At 42.5% G+C, this 15,591-nt stretch overlaps 1 protein-coding gene and 1 long non-coding RNA gene across 2 annotated transcripts; one reads left to right on the forward strand and one right to left on the reverse strand.

Annotated features, from left to right (window-relative positions):
* Positions 1 to 9: 9 nt before the first annotated feature.
* LSM7 (LSM7 homolog, U6 small nuclear RNA and mRNA degradation associated) lies at positions 10 to 6,794 on the reverse strand. The gene is made up of 4 exons (XM_075204638.1): positions 6,695 to 6,794; positions 5,302 to 5,392; positions 4,710 to 4,781; positions 10 to 324 (listed from the first exon to the last, which is right to left on the reverse strand). Exons 1-4 carry the CDS (start codon positions 6,698 to 6,700, stop codon positions 182 to 184), a joined length of 312 nt encoding a protein of 103 aa, XP_075060739.1. The 5' UTR covers positions 6,701 to 6,794; the 3' UTR covers positions 10 to 181.
* LOC142146301 (uncharacterized) lies at positions 6,764 to 14,408 on the forward strand. The gene is made up of 2 exons (XR_012689953.1): positions 6,764 to 6,858; positions 13,821 to 14,408. It is a non-coding gene; the product is annotated as an uncharacterized LOC142146301 (long non-coding RNA).
* Positions 14,409 to 15,591: the final 1,183 nt, after the last annotated feature.

Below are 15,591 nucleotides of genomic sequence, written 5' to 3' on the forward strand. Positions count from 1 at the left end.
AAGACAAAATGAGAACAAAAGTAATATATTTATAAGAGCAAGTCCCAATTTGCTTACAAATGGCTTAGTTCTGCCGTCACAAAAGTAAATTGAATAATACAAAAAAAATCATGATCTTCAACTTGAAGTATGGAGCATCCCAATGGAATCAATCTGTTTATTTTTGCCATGTAAAAAAAAATTAACCCTCTTGCTGTTGAATGAAAGGGTTTGGAATAGCCTCCATGCCATCCTGTGGGCAGATTAGAACAACAGATGTCCCTCTGCAAACAACAAGTCCAAGCTGCCGTGTGTCCTCTGTTAACTTGTATTGGTCATCTGGGTCTGAAGAGGAGAGATAATAGATCTATTAACACTATGGTTTAACACATTGGTATAAAAAGTGGCATCAGTTGCAATTGCCTTCTATAGATAGGAATCTGAGGAAATTTGGCTCACACATTACAAGTCACCAATTCATTGACTTTACACACTTATTAAAGTAATTCTATCGTTTTAGAATAAGCATTGCCCAATCAATTGCATGTGTTTCCAAAGCACTTTGTTATTTATTATAGATGTAAATAGTCAACAATTCAATACATTATTATTTTATGATAAAGTACAGTACAGCCAATATCAAAAGATAAGTACATACCAATGCTATCGCATGCGCTCGCTGCGCACCCACAGGACCCGGTGGACAGTATATCTGTTAGAATACTGTGTCAGAGTTGACTGAGGGCCAGGGTGTGTGCAGCTATGATTATATACAGTACAGTGTTACACTTGAACAATAGAGATGACGTAGATTGTTTCTATAGGTCCAGGGTAAACAGATCATAGGTCGATTCAATCTAAGGAATCCAAAGGTGGGGGTCGTCTCTCCAGGGGGTCTGCTCCTTTCATAGCCAGCATCATACAAAGTATTATTCCCTAATATCAATAACTAAAGTATGCAATGTGCGATATCTTCGCCGACTGCACCGGACAGCTGCTGATGATGATTAGGGGATCAATATAATATCAGGCATGACACCTTTCCTATAACCTAAACCTTTAATAACACTAAAATGTACACACACATATATATATATATATATATATATATATATATATATACTAATAATAAACCAAATACTATCTGCTCCTGAATTACAGTGTAACGGAACTAATATGAAATTATATAAATAACCAAATGTTGTAATGCGAGTGTGTGCGTGCGTATTTTACCGTGCGAACGCACTACGCCACGTGTTACGTGGCGTACGAGTTCCATTTGCGTGGCTAAACAATATTAAACCAATATACTCTCGTTCATCCAATTATACGACTTCAACACACTTTAGGCCTTAGAGTGGTGTAAATACTTATTTCTGTACTGTGCATGTGTCCCAAAATGTATCCATATTTAAACTTGAGCGTACCGTAGACTTATGGAACCTTAGGCTTAGAAAGATGAAATTGGGATAGGCAAGCATAAGTTGGAGTACACTAAGAGCATGTACACGTAGTGTAGCACTCCTCTCAAGATATGACCTAATGAGACTTGGCTGTATCCTCACATACGCTTCTTAGGAGGTATACCTATTGAGGGTAATGGAGGACTGGTGTGAAAATACAGATTTTCTTTTTGCATATTGACCTCTTCTGCTAATAGTACCCAAATCATTAGCACTGAGGCGAACATAGGTCAAGACAAGCAGTTATGCCATTTTATATTGAAAATATTGTGACTTTCACATTATTAACACTGTTGAGATACTAGTCTCTTGTGTATATGACATTTCATTACATTATATTATATTGTGTACTAAAGGGGGTAATGCAACTTTTCCATTTATAACCAACACTGTCCATCTCTACCTTATTGTTAGGTGCAAGTATATGCCTGGTGTAGGTCTAAGAGAAATTTTCCAGGTGGACATATCTCGAGATATTTGCAATTCAACATACACATGTAAGACTGCAATTTTTGCTTCAGAATTTTTACTCATACATTCTTGGCACAAAATGTGTTAAACTTTAAATGAGGCCCTTTATGCTTTGCTCATATTTATGCATTTTATTGGAAAAGAGGCAACCAGCTACAGCTGAAAAGCACTGATGGGATTTTCATTACCCAAATGGGCTAGAGAGGCTCAGGAAATTAACAAGACTGGGGGTATATTTACTAAACTGTGTGTTTGAAAAAGTGGAGATGTTGCCTATAGCAACCAATCAGATTCTAGTTAGCATTTACTTAGTACATTCTACAAAATGACAGCTAGAATCTGATTGGTTGCTATAGACAAAAACTCCACGTTTTCAAACCCACAGTTTAGTAAACATACCCCCGGGACTCCTGGAGTGGCAATTTTGTCAACGCAGTGGTTCGTAAATAATGGACAGCTCCCTACATGTTACACCAAGTGTAAAAACGTAAAAAAAATTTTTTTTAAAAAAAGCACCTCTTTCAAGTACAGTTTAATTACACAAAACACTACCCTTCATTCACAGGTTTATTAGATATAAAAGAACATCTTCTTTCATGATCAGATGTAGTAAAAAAAAAACAAAAAAACAACAACCAAACAAAAAACCCTACAAACGACATATGATGGGAGTACAGCTGATCGCACACTGGTCCCCACGCTGGCCACTTGTGATGGGCAGGTTGGTACAGAGCTTTTTAATTTTTTTCCCCAGAAGATTCAAGGACAATTTTATATTTCATAAAGTGGTGAAAATGGTTTGCGGAGCATTTTATTCACTTAGGGAAGTCACTTGTGTTTTGGTTTTCACTAAAACAAGTGACCCCATGCTTTTTTCCCGTTACATTGGAAACCCAAACAGACTGTCCAGCACTGGTTGGTTGAGGATTTGGGGAAGGGTCATGCTGCCCATTTTTTGTTTATTATGTGTGGGAAATCTCATGTCCCTCTGCACATAATTGTTTGTGTAATCAAAGACTTGTGTTGACAAACAATCCCTGCCACCCCTATGTGTGTCTTGATCACTCCAAGGCATGATACAAAGGCGGGACAAAATATTTGCAAGGTAAAAAAAAAACAGAGGTACATAGGCCACTCAACGAGACGCTATGTATTGCCACTTGTCAAACACTTAACGTGGCACGAGAATGTATAGATGTCCCGTGAACCAGAGGGTTCCATGTGGAATTTAAAAACAGTTAAAAGAGCACACATCACTTTAAATGAAACCTGAGGGTTTGTACAATATTTCAATGGCAACTGAGAGTCAACTACTCAGATACATTAAAAGTGGTGTAAAAAATATTTCCCATCCCTCTCTGGTTAATTAAATCTTTCAACCAATAAGAGCTCACAGCTATTTTACACAGAATCTCCTCTGTGGACATCTTGAGTGCAGTCCTTGCACAAACGTTAGGGTAGAAGGGTTCTTTTAATAATCTACGTTGACTACTATGGATCAATAAATCATCAACAGTTTCACTTAAGAAGTAATGTGGATTACATCTGTAAGAGATGGATGATAGGACTTCAATTAACTAAGCATAAAGGGGGGATTTGTTTTCAAAGCTTCCTAGATGGTGTAGTACAGAGATATACTCACTCTCTCCAGTTGAGAGAGGAAAACCCTGCACTAGATTGGAGGGGAGAGGGGGGATTATTATGGACTGGACACTGGACCAGATAGAAACTTCCCTTTACAATTTTCTATGCTCCTTACCTTAGCGTTGTACAAAACATTTGATATTAGTCTATTTTGTTTTAAGTACCAGTGCCACATAACCTGGTAGAACAGTTTCCATCACATATCCACAATATGTACCACATGCTCAGGATCAGTTTTGTATATATTAGTGTATGTATATTTTAGTTTCCTTCTCTTCCATACAGTAAGGTGTCCATCAACACTGGCCCATTCTAAATTGCAGTTCTTCCCAATATTCAATAAGAAAATGCTTGCTGCTTAATAATGTTTCGTCTATGGCCTGAAGTGAAGCGACTGGTCAGCACCGTGTGCTCCTTATTGTCTACCTTGGTTACGTAATCCAGGACTAATAGAATTAGACTCCGGTGACCTCCATCTAGAAGTATAATATATGTGCCCTGGTCCATGGACATTAAGCAGATGATGTGTTCCACAGAGTTCATAGATGCACTCTCCGTAACTAAATCAATTTTATGCAACTACCTCAAGTTTCTCTGTCAAACTCACCCCTGACAGAATATTAGAATTTGATACTCTGCAAGTATCTTTGCATTGTTGTGCAATCTCTAAATATTAGTTACCTGTACCAAATTTGATTGTAATTGTTCAATTATATTTTTCAGCATTATGAACAACGTTAAATAATAGGAAACTTGGAAAATTTCCACAGCTCATATTTGCAACAAGGCTGTCAGGGATGTTAGATGCACTGTCAGAAACACCACCTGTGATTAAAAAAACAGGTGGGATTTTCTGAGTAAACACAGCTAAGGAAAGGTAAGAAAAAGGTGTTTAGATAGGGTTTTTTTTTAAAGCTGTAAGACAAGAATATAATTACATTGTACAATTAACACATAAGCACAAATTATGAGATCCTAACATGCCACTCATGACCTGTTTTGAGCATGTCCAAGGTAGAAGGCATAACAAATGGCGCTACACAACACAACAATAATGGGAATATCAATTTCCAAAAAATAGTGAAAAAAATGTCTTCAACTGTTCTGTTATTTTTCTTTCAAGATGTCATTGTACAGAAGAACAGTTCTCACCTCTCATATACTCTATGGTTCCATCTAAAACAAGGTTCAACAGTGGATCAAATCCTTTCAGTACTCCACTTGCTATAAAAAACAAAACAGTTGCAATGAGGATTAACTGGTAAAGTAAAACATGTAAGCACTTGGAAATGGTGAATTACATTGCTATACATGACAATGTGTTTGAAACATCGAACTGTTAACTAGGAGAGTACAAGCATACAACTTAGACATACACAGTTTGCTAGATCAGCTTTTTAATCCATACCACTTTAACCCTTGGTTAAAGGCTGTGGAATGGCTTGCTATCTGATTTAGGGGCACAAATTCCTCAATTGCACCATTTAGTAAAGCCGTAGTGAAAAGTCAAGACCATATTGCATTCTGCACTTCTACTTTAAAAGATAAACTATAGATGTATTATAGACATAATATAGGGGTATTGCTATCCTTTAAAACAATGGCTAACTTGCATATAAAATTTAGTAGAACATTCAATTACAAGTAAAACTTTTTTTGCCACTATTGCTTGTAATCTTTTTGGAATAGAAAACTATGTGCAGAATAATCAACAGACTTTTTAAAATGGAATAAATAGAAATACCTTCTCTACCGCCCTGGAATTTTACTCGAATATTCTTGTCAATGTATTTGGAGAGGTCAAGAATGCTTTCCTTTTTCTTCTTTTCCTTATCCTTGAGGGGGGTGAGCAAAAAAACAAGAACACTTTAACAGAATAGTACAGAAGTGTGTGTTAAGAAAGACCAGGAACAGTGTTAATGTAATATTTTTTTCATTTTCCTGGTAGCTGTAAATATAAGAGATGTCATATTGTACTTTGGGAAACTGCATTAACAAACACCTTTCAAAAAAAAACAAAAAAAAAAAACGATCAATAGTATAGTCTGAGTAAAAATCTAACTGTAATAACGTTATTAGCACATTCAAATATTAAAAAAAATAGCCTATGAATCTGTGCTCCTTTTTCTGGCCCTATACCCACTTTTTTTTTCCCACCATAAGGATTCATTTATAGTTTTATATACATGTTTTCGAAAAAACACTCATATCCCTCCTCCCCACCCATAGAATTCTCAGTCCTCTTTCACCCACCCATGCACTCAACTGTCCTGTCTCTCCCGGATGCCCCATTCCCATCATGCATTGAACAGCCTATACTGCACAATGTCATGACATGCCAAAGTTGACTGGCAGACACATGGCCAATTAGCAACTGAGCTCACTTCAAAATGCTGCTGCGAGAGAAGAATGATATCTCCCTCCCTAAGCTAAAGATGGACATTGTAGAGCTTAGACTCATCTGTGTACAAAGGCAGGTCTGGACAAACTGTGACTCCCCTGGTGTTGTGAAAATGCAATGCTGGGATCTGCAGTTTCAGAACATCTGGAGAGCCACAGGTCAGCCAGGACTGTCCTAAATGAGTTTATTAACAAATACAAAACTAATCAGAAGGCACAGATATATGGATATATAAACTCATAGATACAGAACAAGGGGGTACTTTGATTAGATTTACACACGAGGGTAAATAATATAAGTGAGCATAGTCCAGGGAGTAGTTTCCAAATTTGTATAATCACATGGTAGCACAACTTAAAAAGAGGGTCGAGAAACCCTGTGTCTAAAGTCTCCGGCTTTTAAATACAAAAATAAATACTTGATATACATTTATTCAAGTTAGGGGGCACTTTTAACAAACTTGCACACAGGCAAAAAAAAAACCTTCAGGGTCTCATAGTAATTATTTACCATTAAGAATACACGTTAGGTTGTAACATCCTTGCTACACAGCCTGTACACTGGCGCAATCACACACCTTCATTCATATTGCGTAGATATGAAAAACTATATGCGCCATAATCTGCCCCACTGTAAAGAGAGTTTTGAGGGAGAGATCTTTTATCTATTGCTTAACTACAGTAATATCGTCAGACACTTTTAATCCCCAGCATATACCCAGTCCTATACCACTCACCGCCATGTTTCCGCGCCTCTTTCCTCGGTAGTGGCTAAATCCCCTTCATCTAAAGGACCTTCTGACATCACCAGGTCATGTGACTGCAGCGATCACATGGTACACAGTGCAGAAGCTGCTGCTGGATAGCTTTCCGGATGCTGTGCAGTCACATTGGTGAAAATGTAAGAAGAAGGGTTGATAGTGCAGATATATGTATGATTAAAGCAGCTGGGCAGATTGGTGGCAAGTGTGACTAAAGGTGCCGTGCAGAGAGGGGACAAGTGTTACTAAAGGTGCCGTGCAGAGAGGGGACAAGTGTTACTAAAGGTGCCGTGCAGAGAGGGGGCAAGTGTGACTAAAGGTGCCGTGCAGAGAGGGGACAGGTGTGACTAAAGGTGCCGTGCAGAGAGGGGACGGGTGTGACTAAAGGTGCCGTGCAGAGAGGGGGCAAGTGTTACTAAAGGTGCAGAGAGGGGGCAAGTGTGACTAAAGGTGCCGTGCAGAGATGGGGCAAGTTTGACTAAAGCTGCCGTGCAGAGAGGGGACAGGTGTGACTAAAGGTGCCGTGCAGAAAGGGGGCATGTGTGACTAAAGGTGCAGAATAGAGAGGTACATGTGTGAGCAAACCATGTGGGCAGAGAGGGGGCAAGTGTTACTAAAGGTGCCGTGAAGAGAGGGGGCAAATGTGGCTAAAGGTGCCGTGCAGAGAGGGGGCAAGTGTGACTAAAGGTGCTGTGCAGAGAGGGGGCATGTGTGACTAAAGGTGCCATGCAGAGAGGGGGCATGTGTGACTAAAGGTGCCGTGCAGAGAGGTGGCATGTGTGACTAAATGTGCCGTGCAGAGAGGGGCAAGTGTGACTAAAGGTGCCGTGCAGAGAGGGGCAAGTGTGACTAAAGGTGCCGTGCAGAGAGGGGGCATGTGTTACTAAAGGTGCAGGATAGAGAGGTGCATGTGTGACTAAAACATGTGGGCATATGTGAGTAAACCATGTGGGCAGGGAGGGGGCATGTGTGACTAAAGGTGCTGTGCAGAGAGGGGACAAGTGTTACTAAAGGTGCCGTGCAGAGAGGGGACAAGTGTGACTAAAGGTGCCGTGCAGAGATGGGGCATGTGTTACTAAAGGTGCAGGATAGAGAGGTGCATGTGTGACTAAAGCATGTGGGCATATGTGAGTAAACCATGTGGGCAGAGAGGGGGCAAGTTTGACTAAAGGTGCCGTGCAGAGAGGGGACAGGTGTGACAAAAGGTGCCGTGCAGAGAGGGGACGGGTGTGACTAAAGGTGCCGTGCAGAAAGGGGGCATGTGTGACTAAAGGTGCCGTGCAGAAAGGGGGCATGTGTGACTAAAGGTGCAGGATAGAGAGGTACATGTGTGAGTAAACCATGGGGGCAGGTGTTACTAATGGTGCCGTGCAGAGAGGGGACAAGTGTTACTAAAGGTGCCGTGCAGAGAGGGGACAAGTGTGACTAAAGGTGCCGTGCAGAGATGGGGCATGTGTTACTAAAGGTGCAGGATAGAGAGGTGCATGTGTGACTAAAGCATGTGGGCAGAGTGGGGGCATATGTGAGTAAACCATGTGGGCAGAGAGGGGGCAAGTTTGACTAAAGGTGCCGTGCAGAGAGGGGACAGGTGTGACTAAAGGTGCCGTGCAGAAAGGGGGCATGTGTGACTAAAGGTGCCGTGCAGAAAGGGGGCATGTGTGACTAAAGGTGCAGGATAGAGAGGTACATGTGTGAGTAAACCATGGGGGCAGGTGTTACTAATGGTGCCGTGCAGAGAGGGGACAAGTGTTACTAAAGGTGCCGTGCAGAGAGGGGACAAGTGTGACTAAAGGTGCCGTGCAGAGATGGGGCATGTGTTACTAAAGGTGCAGGATAGAGAGGTGCATGTGTGACTAAAGCATGTGGGCAGAGTGGGGGCATATGTGAGTAAACCATGTGGGCAGAAAGGGGGCATGTGTGACTAAAGGTGCCGTGCAGAAAGGGGGCATGTGTGACTAAAGGTGCAGGATAGAGAGGTGCATGTGTGACTAAAGCATGTGGGCATATGTGAGTAAACCATGTGGGCAGAGAGGGGGCATGTGTGACTAAAGGTGCCATGCAGAGATGGGGCATGTGTTACTAAAGGTGCAGGATAGAGAGGTACATGTGTGAGTAAACCATGGGGGCAAGTGTTACTAAAGGTGCCGTGCAGAGAGGGGGCAAGTGTTACTAAAGGTGCCGTGCAGAGAGGGGGCAAGTGTGACTAAAGGTGCCATGCAGAAAGGGGGCATGTGTGACTAAAGGTGCAGAATAGAGAGGTACATGTGTGAGCAAACCATGTGGGCAGAGAGGGGGCAAGTGTTACTAAAGGTGCCGTGAAGAGAGGGGGCAAATGTGACTAAAGGTGCTGTGCAGAGAGGGGGCATGTGTGACTAAAGGTGCCGTGCAGAGAGGGGGCATGTGTGACTAAAGGTGCCATGCAGAGAGGGGGCATGTGTGACTAAAGGTGCCGTGCAGAGAGGTGGCATGTGTGACTAAAGGTGCCGTGCAGAGAGGGGCAAGTGTGACTAAAGGTGCCGTGCAGAGAGGGGACAAGTGTGACTAAAGGTGCCGTGCAGAGATGGGGCATGTGTTACTAAAGGTGCAGGATAGAGAGGTGCATGTGTGACTAAAGCATGTGGGCAGAGTGGGGGCATATGTGAGTAAACCATGTGGGCAGAGAGGGGGCATGTGTGACTAAAGGTGCAGGATAGAGAGAAGCATGTGGGCAGAGTGGGGGCATGTGTGACTAAAGGTGCCGGGCAGAGAGGGGGCATGTGTGACTAAAGGTGCCGGGCAGAGACGGGGCATGTATGACTAAAGATGCCGTGCAGAGAGGGGGCATGTAGGACTAAAGGTGCCGGGCAGAGAGGGGGCATGTATGACTAAAGGTGCCGTGCAGACAGGGGGCAAGTGTCACTAAAGGTGCCGTGCAGAGAGGGGGCATGTATGACTAAAGGTGACTGGCAGAGGTGGGGCATGTATGACTAAAGGTGCCATGCAGAGAGGGGGCAAGTGTTACTAAAGGTGCCGTGCAGAGAGGGGGCAAGTGTTACTAAAGGTGCCGTGCAGACAGTGGGCATGTGTGACTAAAGGTGCAGGATAGAGAGGTACATGTGTGATTAAACCATGTGGGCAGAGAGGGGGCAAGTGTTACTAAAGGTGCCGTGCAGAGAGGGGGCAAGTGTTACTAAAGGTGCCGTGCAGAGAGTGGGCATGTGTTACTAAAGGTGCCGTGCAGAGAGGGGGCATGTGTGACTAAAGGTGCCGGGTAGAGAGGGGGGCATATGTGAGTAAAGCGTGTTGCCTGGGGGCGGGGCTCTTCCCCACATTGCCCCTCCTCAACCAACAATACCCTGACAACACTCACCAGCTTTTCTCTGATATTCCCATGAAACATTCTCATTATCTTTTCCCTCACATACCCCGCTGCCCGAATCCCGACACCTTTCTTAATTCAAAATGAAAAGTGGGACCTTTTATTTGAACGAGGCGTAGAGCCTTACCAGCAAATGAGATAATAATACAGAGACCATTATTGCCATAGATGTTGCTGTTTTGTTTTTTTAAAAATACCGTATGTAGTCACCTTTTCTCTGTTTTTCCATCTAAAGGTAATAGTTTTTTGGGTTTTACTAAGTGGTTAGTCCCAAAGATTTATTGGGCTCTAGGGCTGCCTTGCAGACTTACTATTTTGTGATTGTGTGCTGCTTGTGTCTGTTCTTGTATTTTTTCTTCTGTCTGTGCGTGTCAGATTGGATGTTGATCCTCGAGGGCTATGGCTGGGGTAACTTATATGACGAAGTTTACCTGTCCCAGCTGAAACTCTTAATGCCCGGGCTAGGTCGCTAGCCAACTCTATGGCTTAGATTGCTCAGCTAGTCAGTTCCCTTTGGCTCTTCAGGGAGCCTGGCTTGTTTGGTGCCTGTATTGCTGGGCCAAGGTCCTGCGGGTCCTGTGACAGCAACCTGGTTTTGGTGTCCTCCTTTTTGGTGAGGATGTTAGAATCCGCTAAGTGTAAGTGTAGAATAGTGGTGACACCCCAACCTGAGAAGGAGTCAGACTCTGATTGTTCTACCCAGGAGGAGGGCAAAGTGCTAGATATGAAGGACTCCTGCTTTGGTCAGGAAGTCACCACTAACCGTCATGGGGTGGATGAGCTGATAAGTGCTGTGCGCCCAGTGTTATACATCCGAGAGATGGCAGTCCTGTGCAGCCTTCTCTGTTTAAGTGGAGGTTGAAAAGCGCAGATTTATTTACTTTTTCTTTAGCTGGATGGTTTGTTGGGTGAGTTTTGTAACTTGCCGGAACGGAAGTTCCAGGTTTCCCTATAGGTTACAGTTCTGTTATCTTCTTTTCTCTGAGGATATTGGTAAATGTGAAACACCTTCTAAGGTGGGTGCACCTGTAGCGCGGTTGTCCAAGACAACTACCATCCCAAGTCCTAAAGCAACCATGCTTAAGGATGGTGGCAACCTTAAGTCCTTTTTTGGAATGCCAGGAGCCTCCTTAAGGCCCACTTTGGCCTCTACTTCGATGACCAAGTGTCACGGGCACTAGGAGTCTTTACCCAGGTATCACCAGATGATGGACTTACCAGAGCAGTATAGGTGGTAATATGATACTCTGGTAGTGGGGTCATCACGGAACAGGAGACAGCAGATGGTAAGAGAATGCTCGTGAAAGTCTATGACTAGCAGCACTGGTAATATATAGATAATTGACACGAGGAACTGGATGGACAAGGAAACGTGAGGGTAGTCAGTGGTCTGCGGATAGCAAGTTGTACCACTGCTATAGTGAGGAGGAATGTCCAGAAATAACGAGGAGGTGATGAGAGTCAGCGGTCTGCGTATAGCAAGTGGTACCGCTGTCTAGGTGAGGGAATGGAATCCAGGTGAAGGTATCCGGGAAGTCAGTGGTCTGCGTTAGCAAGTTGTACCACTGCTATGTGAAAGGATACTGGAACAGGTGACTCAGGAAACGGAACAGTGGTCTGCCTCTAGCAAGTTGTACCACTGAATATATATATATATATATGTGAGGAAGAGCACGGGGAGATAAATGCAATGCAGAGTATACACGGACACACTGAACTTGATCCCACGATGATATGCACAAATAGTAATAACTGAACAGCACTGCACAATAATACAAAGTCACAAGAACTATCCAAGCAAAGGTAACACAGTCAAATGATGGCAATAGTCTCAGCGGATAGGAAACTCCAGAGGAGAACAACTCAGTCCAGCAAGGTATGCAATACACCAGCATAGTCAATGAGAAGTATGCATACCGTGGTTCAGGAGAGCAGGCTGTCAGACAGAAGTGCAGGGATACCTGAACGGCTGGAGGCCGGCAGGATACGAAGTCCCAGGAGGGTAGAAGCGGTAATCAAGTAGGTGCAGCGCACAGGTAGGTAGACCAGCAGGGATGGAAACAATACTCAGGAAGCAGTAGTATATCGAACTGGACACCTGGAGAACGCTGAAGAGTAGAGATGGTCTAGACGAGATGGAAGCAGCGGAGCGTTGATCCAATGCAGACAGGCGAGTTGACACAAGCGGAGACACTGTAGAAGCACGGAGAGCGGATCAGCTGGCTGCAGACACTAGGAGTACTGGAGGGTTGCGATGAGCAGGATACTGCAGATACACGGAGGCAGCGGATAGGAATCAGCTGGAGCAGTCACGATGAAACACGGGAGAGTTGAGGTGGACTGGAAACTAGTAGCACAGAGGCAGCGGATAGGAATCAGCTGGTACAGTCACGATGAAACACAGGAGAGTTGAAGTGGTCTGGAAACCACAAACGAACAACAGGAATCAGCAGGAGCTGAACACACGAGGAAACACAGGAATACCTTCAGAGGCTCATGGGGAATGAGACTCCAAGATCAGGCAACGAGGTATTGACCTCGGGTGCTTTAAATAGGGAGTGTTGCCTGATCAGCCAATTAACTAAAAGGAACATGTACTGAAGGTTTGAAAGGGCTGCACATGCGCAGACCCTCAGGATGGTGGACGGCCACGGTTCCTAAACACACGAGAAGTAGCACTCACAGTCCGGTGAGTGACACCAAGGTTGTGAAATGCTAGTCCGAGCAGCTTACTGAGGGCTTCTTAGCTGGCAATCCGTGATCTGAATTGCTCCTGGTTGTGGATCATATTCAGACATCTACAGAGTATCTGGGAGAGGTGGTCCTGGACAATGGATTGATTGGGGCATGGATATCTGCCTCTGTGATTTTGGCTTGTTGGACTCTGGCTGATATGGAGTTCTGGGAGATGTGGGTGTCCTTTTTGGGCAGTAGCTAGACAATATTATTAGTTGGGCGACAGGGGGAAGAAGTGCTTTCCTTCCTGTTAATGTACCAAAAGCTAAGGTGCCCAGGTTTCTCTCCTTTTTTTTTTTTTCCTCTCGTCTGCACCCAGGTGTGATTTGCAGCGTGGACTGCAAGCCTGATCTGCTAGGCGCCCAGTCGACAAGTCTGCTGATAAGAAATTGGCATGATGGTGTTCTGCCCACCCACGATTGCTGGTGTTTGAGCCAGTCTACTCTTCTTCAGGGTTAAACATAAATTGAAGACCTATCAGGAGAGTGGTATAGAGGAGGTAGAGTTACAGTGAACTTCTAGGATGTCTTAAAGTGCCCACATGACTGGTCCCTACACTATACCCCAATGTTTCCCCAGTGTCTCCCAGTGGACTAAGATAAAAGGATTTGTCAGATGTATAAAAATCTTATTATTTCTTCTGTGTTTTCTTTCCCCGATTTACTTTTTCAGAAATAAAACATCATTTTTATTTATTTATTTTAAAAAAAACAACATTTTTTCTTGTACTACAAAGCAATTTTTGTTACCTACTGTCCAGACTGTTGCAATGATATCTTGGTCCCCTACAATCCATTCAAATAGCCGCTGCAGGAATAACCTCTCTACTCTCCATCATTAATTACTATTCTCCTACTGAAATCATGTTGTCTTTCATTTTAATTATCTTTTCACTGCAAAAGTATTTAGTGCTGTCCAATCCATTTCCACTTGTTATATCTATTTATCACAATCTCTGTACATATCAACCCTCTGCTCGCTCTGACGCTTTTTTATTTTATTTTCCAGGTTACCTCTGCTCTCAGGACAACGACCCTTCTTGAATGCTGCTCCTAGAAATCTTGGCCTGTTTAACGAACAGTTCAAATAGTGCTTGTGACTTGCTTCTCTCAGAGCTGCGCTCCAGAGGGTAAAAGGACATGTGTTCGAGAACAGTTATGGGTTTTCTTCTTTAAAGTGTCCGTTCCTCAAGCGATATTAATATTTAACGAAGGAGAACACAAGAAACGTAATAATATAGGCAGTATATTAATTATTTTATTTCTAATCCCGAATTTCATGTTATTATCCCACCTGATAATGCCTGATGAATTTAACACAAAGAGTGATAGTTATGTTGTCACTTGTTATGATGAGGACCAGCAAGTGGAATATATTACCTGATATGGTAAATAGATGATATCAGGCATTTGTGCGTGCTGTTACATACTATAGCCAGCTGAACTTTGTAATATACTGTATATTTTAATATTTTGTAAGAAATAATGTGATGTAAACAAAACATACGGACAGCAGCTTTTTTGTATATTTGAGAGGTAAGGGTTGTTATAAAGTAGTTATTTCTTTCACCATTAAAATGACTATATCTTCACTGTTGTTTTGCCTGCTATACTTTTCTCAAAAACATCTCAATTTTTAGTATATCAAGTTTGTACTTTACCTGTAATTGCTATGCCAACCAAGGTCCCACCCCCCTGCCAGCAGTGGAGGACCCAGGAGGGGATGACTGACCCAGGAGAGACACTCATTGGGCTATATTTACTACACTGCAGGTTTGAAAAAGTGGAGATGTTGCCTATAGCAACCATTCAGATTCTAGTTATCATTTATTTAGTACATTCACAAAATGACAACTAGAATCTCATTGGCTGCTATAGGCAACATCTTCACTTTTTCAAACCCGCAGTTTAGTAAATATACCCCATTGTCTGGCACTGTGTGTGATCTAATTATTTCAATAATCTATCTAGTGCTGATATCATGCCATAAGCCTCTCTGTGAAAATAGTGCACTATAATTCACAATATACAGTAACTTACACACCTAGGACCACTGGCCACAACTTGGACAGACACACTGCTTTTTATGTAAAACATTTTATTTGGTTTAAAAGCCACCAGACCTGGAAGAAAAGTTTCGACTCAAACCCCCCCCCCCCCCCTCCCCATGTATGTTAGATATTTGTTACATGTCTATATGTGACCCGTCTGGAAGAGACCTTCACACTTTCCTCTTGTGTCCTAAAAGCATGTCAAAATATTAGATAAATGCATAAAGTATAGCCGCTGAACCAAGCATTTTAAAACAAATAATATACTTCTTTTTATTTTCTTATCTTTTTTTCAAAAGTGATGACATAAATTGCCAATATATTATGAGAACCATATGCCACATATTGGGATTGTTTTATTGAAGGCCTACATTTCTTTTAGCCTGACAATTATTACATATTCATAGTTGTTATGATTAAAAAACATGACACTAACTACATCTTTTTTCAGTGCAGGTAATTTTAATTTAGATGTGTGTGTCTGATTCTAAATTTGCCATACACAAATGTGGTGCACTCTAATTTTCATTACATGTTGTGCTCACCACAGGTTGTGAGAGAGAAAAGCTGTGGCATTGAAAGAAAGATAAATCTGCAAATAATCTTAAGAATAAAGATCCTATTTTATTGATTACTTAGCTGAAGTACCCGGCGTTTCCTGGGTTTAAATGTGGAAGTTATTAAGTTATCAATGAGTTAGATGTATCAACCTTTTAAAAATAATTGACA

This window comes from Mixophyes fleayi, chromosome 1 (genome assembly GCF_038048845.1).
Source record: "Mixophyes fleayi isolate aMixFle1 chromosome 1, aMixFle1.hap1, whole genome shotgun sequence".
In the NCBI taxonomy this organism is placed as follows: Eukaryota; Metazoa; Chordata; class Amphibia; order Anura; family Limnodynastidae; genus Mixophyes; species Mixophyes fleayi.

Coding starts and splice junctions, on each gene's coding strand:
- LSM7 (XM_075204638.1), bottom strand. Junction 4,782..5,301: donor ATTCCAGGGCGGTAGAGAAG/GTATTTCTATTT, acceptor TGTTTTTTATAG/CAAGTGGAGTACTGAAAGGA. Junction 325..4,709: donor AACCATAGAGTATATGAGAG/GTGAGAACTGTT, acceptor TCTCCTCTTCAG/ACCCAGATGACCAATACAAG.